This window comes from Condylura cristata, unplaced genomic scaffold (assembly GCF_000260355.1).
Source record: "Condylura cristata isolate star-nosed mole 26May11 unplaced genomic scaffold, ConCri1.0 scaffold00011, whole genome shotgun sequence".
NCBI lineage: Eukaryota > Metazoa > Chordata > Mammalia > Eulipotyphla > Talpidae > Condylura > Condylura cristata.
In genome coordinates, this window is record NW_004567112.1 from 17,845,282 (window position 1) to 17,849,506 (window position 4,225).

Consider the following 4,225-nt stretch of genomic DNA (forward strand, 5'->3'; position numbering starts at 1 on the left):
CAGAGTACCGCTCTGTGAGGAACCAAGTAGGACAGGTCACAGTGTAGGCAGGTGAAACCACAGGCTTACCATGACCTTGTCTGGGTTCTGCCAGGAGATGGGTGGTTTCAGGATGTAGCGCAAACATGTGGCCAGCCCTCCCAACCCCCCCACCCCCCACCCAATTTATTTTTACACAAGGGGTTCCATCCCCCTATACTTAGTTCCTACCCTGCCTGGGAAGGGGAGCCAAGGGATGAACAGCTCCGCAGGGCTGCTCTATCTCTAGACCAGCCCCTAGGAACCAGCCTGGGAGGACACCCTGCCCCCACCAAATGCCTCCAGCCTTCCTCTTGAGGACTGGGTAGGCCCCAGTGCAAGCCTCCTCCAGTATGTCTGGCAGGTGTGAACTTAGAAAGTAGGACCTACAGTTCTGGAGTTAGAGTCCTGTGACCACGGGAGACCTCCAAAGAAATGCAGTCCTCATGCGCATATATACATGACTGAGCTGTGCATCTGGGTGTCTCTGTGTGCTCATAAAGCTTTATTGAGAATCTACTGTGCACAGTTCTATGCCAGGCACTGTCCAATACAGGGTGGTTGGTATAAAATATGGTGCTAGCCCCGTGGAGATCATGACCCATCTTCCTGCACTGAACTAAGCCATCCTCCGCTGTGCTCTCCTGGACAGCAGGTGGGAGTAGCAAAAAAATACTGTGGTAAGTAAAGACAAGTGGGACTTAGGGGAGCAGGAAATTTCTAGAAGGTCAGTTTTGAGGGAGGATAAATTGGGGTGAGCAAAGATTGGAGATTTGGAAAAAAAAAAAAAAAACACCCACAGGATGTTCAGCCAAGGAGAGCAGCTAGGTAGGAAAACTGGCTGAGCAGGGCCAGGAGGAAGGCTACTGGAGGAAGTGGAGGGTCCTTTAGCTGCACCTTTGGGCCTACTCCAGAGCCTCCCCCTCACCCCGCTAGGTATCACTGGCCTCTGTTGTTCCCCTTCTGCCTGGCTGGTCTCTGGAGCCTCTCCCAGTGAGGGAGCTCCTGCATGGGCCCCTTCACATCCCACGCCCCTATCTCAGCTTCTCTCATTACCCTCCCTCCAACTTTTGTCTCCCTTTACAATCCCCTGGACTAGGAGCACTGAAACACTCCATGGGGGCCTGCTCCCCTTTCCAGGTCTTTTCAAAAGCTGGGATGAACACTAACCCCCCTCACCCACCCCCAGGGGCCAGGGCTCCAGATTTAGTAGTAATCCTCGCCCTCTTCACTCTCAGCCTCCTGCCCGGGAACCAGGTGCAGGGCTGGCAGCTGGGGGACGCCCGTGGAGTTCAACTGTTCTGCAAACACACGTGGGTGAAGGAGAGAGAGCAGGCAAGAGAGGCTGTCAGTGTGCACGTGTCCCAGTCTTCAGGAAAGCCCTGCTTGCCTGCAGCCCAAACCCACCACCAGCCAGCCCCCAAGTTCAGGGCTCCCCCTTACCTGGAGTGAGCACTGTTAGGCTAGCTGGGGCCTCGACCTGACCCAGGGCATTGCGGGCGAGGCAGCGATAGGTGCCCTCATCACTGGGACGTACAGCCTGGATCTGCAGCCAGCCAGTCACCTCAAACCTCTGGGGTCCACCCCTAAACTGCAGACAGAGGAGGAATCAGAGGGGTCTTTCTAGGGGGACCCTGGGCTGCCTTAGAGAGGTTCTGCTTTCTGCCCTTACCTGCACAGAGATATGGGGGTCATCCCCTGGCAGCTGAATGTCCAAACCGTCCTTCCTCCACTCGATGGAAGCCATGGGGTAAGCAAACACCTCACAGCCAAAGATCACATCCTGCCCCGTCACATTCCAAATGTCATATGGGTACATTACGATCTGAGGCTCTGGGGGCAGAGGTGGGAGACCTGAGAACAGGATGGCACATGCAGCCCAACAGGGACCCCCTACAGGAGCCATTGTGAAGGAACACAACACATGCTGAGGTAAACACACATTCATGAACACAGCACGACACATCCACACACAGGCTCATACACATAATGGCTCAGGTACACATAAGGACACACACACAGAGACGGAGAAGTACAAGCAGACAGGAGGTGCATGCACACGGACCAACCTCCATGGACAGCCACTGTCCCTGACTGCTCCCTTGTCCTCATTCCACCCTCCAGGCCCCTATCCTGCTGCACTGTAACAAGCTCCTCCCCCTCTTTCCCTCCCCCTTTTTGAAGGAGTTCCAGTTCCCAAAGGTCCCAAGAGCTTCTCTTCCCCCATGCCACCTCTGCAGGTGTCCACGTGACCAAATACCTGAAACTGGACCTGGGAAGCCAGCAGAAAGCCTGGAGGAGTGGGGGAAATTGAGGGGACACCTCTGTTTTCCCAGCAGCCCCAGCCAAGCCAGACCCCCTCAAAGGGGCTCAGGAAGTGAAAGCTGCTAAAGTTGCCAAAGAAAACTTGAGGCTTGAATGGCCCTCAGCCCCCTGGGATGGGGGAGAGTGGCGTTCACTAACCCCTAAGCACAGAAAGGAGGAGAGAAGCCCTGTGGTGGGGACACTGGGTTAAGAGCGTGGGCTGTGAATCTGCCCAAATGAAACCTGATCGCATCTCACAGGAACCCAGGTCTCCTGCCTGGGCTTCTGCAGCCGGGCAAAGTCTAAGAGTCTCTTCACTCTCAATTTTGAGGCCAACTATTGGCTATGTGCCTGATTCTTTGGAAGGTTGGTCTGTGCCAGCTGGGCACAGGCAGCCAGCACAAAGCTTGGAACCCACACCTTCAGGCTTCCTGGGACCAGCCAGAGCAGGCGCCTATTTTGGACTCAAGGCCCCCCAGGCCTCTTCACAGCTGGCCCAAAACCAGTGTGGTCGTCAAACCCCAAGCCCTGGGGGACCGGGCCTCAGGCTGTGCGTACCGGATTCACAAGGCCCTGGGTGTGCCACCGTGAGGTTGGCGCCCGGCTGAGCACTAGCCGCCTCTTGCAGGCGGCAGATCTGGGCGTAGGTGCGGCCGTCCGACCCACAGAGAGGCCGTTGCGAACGGCACACGCAGAGCGGCTCCGGCACCTCTCCGCGGCTCAGGTCGCCGCCAGAGTCCAGCCGGCACTCAAGCTGCTCGCCACAAAGCCCGTAGAAGTGGGCGCTGGGGTCCAGGTCGCAGAGCTGGCCCTCAAGGTTGGCGCATTCCCAGCAGCAGCCACACGCATCACGCACCCGGCCAGCCAGGCAGCCCCGAGGAGTGGCGCACTCTTCCGGCCGGCAGGTAGTGCAGCCCTCGCCCTCCGCCAGCAGCCGCAGCCAGCCTCGCCGCAGGTACTCTGGGCCTGAGGACGGTCGTGCGCCGGTCCGTGCCTGCACCCTCAGCAATAGCAGTAGCAGCAGCAGCACCAAGGCAGCTGCAGGCGGCGGTGGCATGGTTAGCTGGAAGCCCTGTGCACACTCGGGGCATCAGCAGGCTGGTGGCACCCTGCCAGGGAGAGAAGCCAGGTCAGATCAGAAGCAGCCTCACAGTTCCCTGTATCACAGCTTGACCCTAGCACCAGCCCCTCCCCTGCTTCTCTGGAGTCAAGTAGACTCTCAGCTCAAAGTATCCAGACCCTCTACGGCTCATCCAGTTATACTGGGTGGCAACTGTCAGGCTAGTCTTGAAGGTTAGGGAGAGTTGAGAAGAAAAGGTGATGAAGTTCAGAAACACGCACACATGCAAACGCACATGCCCACACAACACCAGGGTCAGCACAACGCACCCAACACTGATGCTTCCTGTCCTAGAGGTGAATGGAAGTTAACTCCCGAAGTAGGAGTTGTTGATAGGGCTGGAGAGGGAAGCAGCCTGATGTCCTGGGGCCCAGGATGCTCACCTAGTGTCCGGGGCTAAGCCCTTTTGAGCAGCGTGACTCCAGTCCGCAAAACGAGGTCGTGGAAAGAAAGCTGTAGTGAACAGTGGGCTGAGCCCCCGCCACCTCTGCTCTGGCTAAGGATCTGAGAGAGCCCACGACTTGGACTCAGAGAACAGCTCCGCCGCCCCCTCTCCCCGCCCCTCAACGTCGCACCAACACACACCCTCCCCCTAGTTCTGAGCCTGCCAATTTTATGCAGCCACTGAGGACCCTCCCGGGCCATTTCCCTCTAGCGGGGCCAAAGTCACAGCAAAGGAGCTGTAATCGGACACCGGAGCCGGGAGAGGGGAGGGGTGTGAGAACCGCAGAGCTGAGGATGCAGGCGTGGGGGAGGAGGGCCTGCGCGGTGGGCTATCTGGGA

General features: G+C 57.9%; 1 protein-coding gene across 1 annotated transcript; it reads right to left on the reverse strand.

Moving 5' to 3' along the window:
- Positions 1-508: 508 nt before the first annotated feature.
- Positions 509-3,955, reverse strand: KAZALD1 (Kazal-type serine peptidase inhibitor domain 1). Its single transcript, XM_004680522.2, has 5 exons — positions 3,826-3,955; positions 2,881-3,431; positions 1,691-1,851; positions 1,462-1,609; positions 509-1,319 (listed from the first exon to the last, which is right to left on the reverse strand). The coding sequence occupies exons 2-5, from the start codon at positions 3,377-3,379 to the stop codon at positions 1,225-1,227; spliced, it is 903 nt and encodes a 300-aa protein (XP_004680579.1). The 5' UTR covers positions 3,380-3,431; positions 3,826-3,955; the 3' UTR covers positions 509-1,224.
- Between the last annotated feature and the right edge of the window lie 270 nt (positions 3,956-4,225).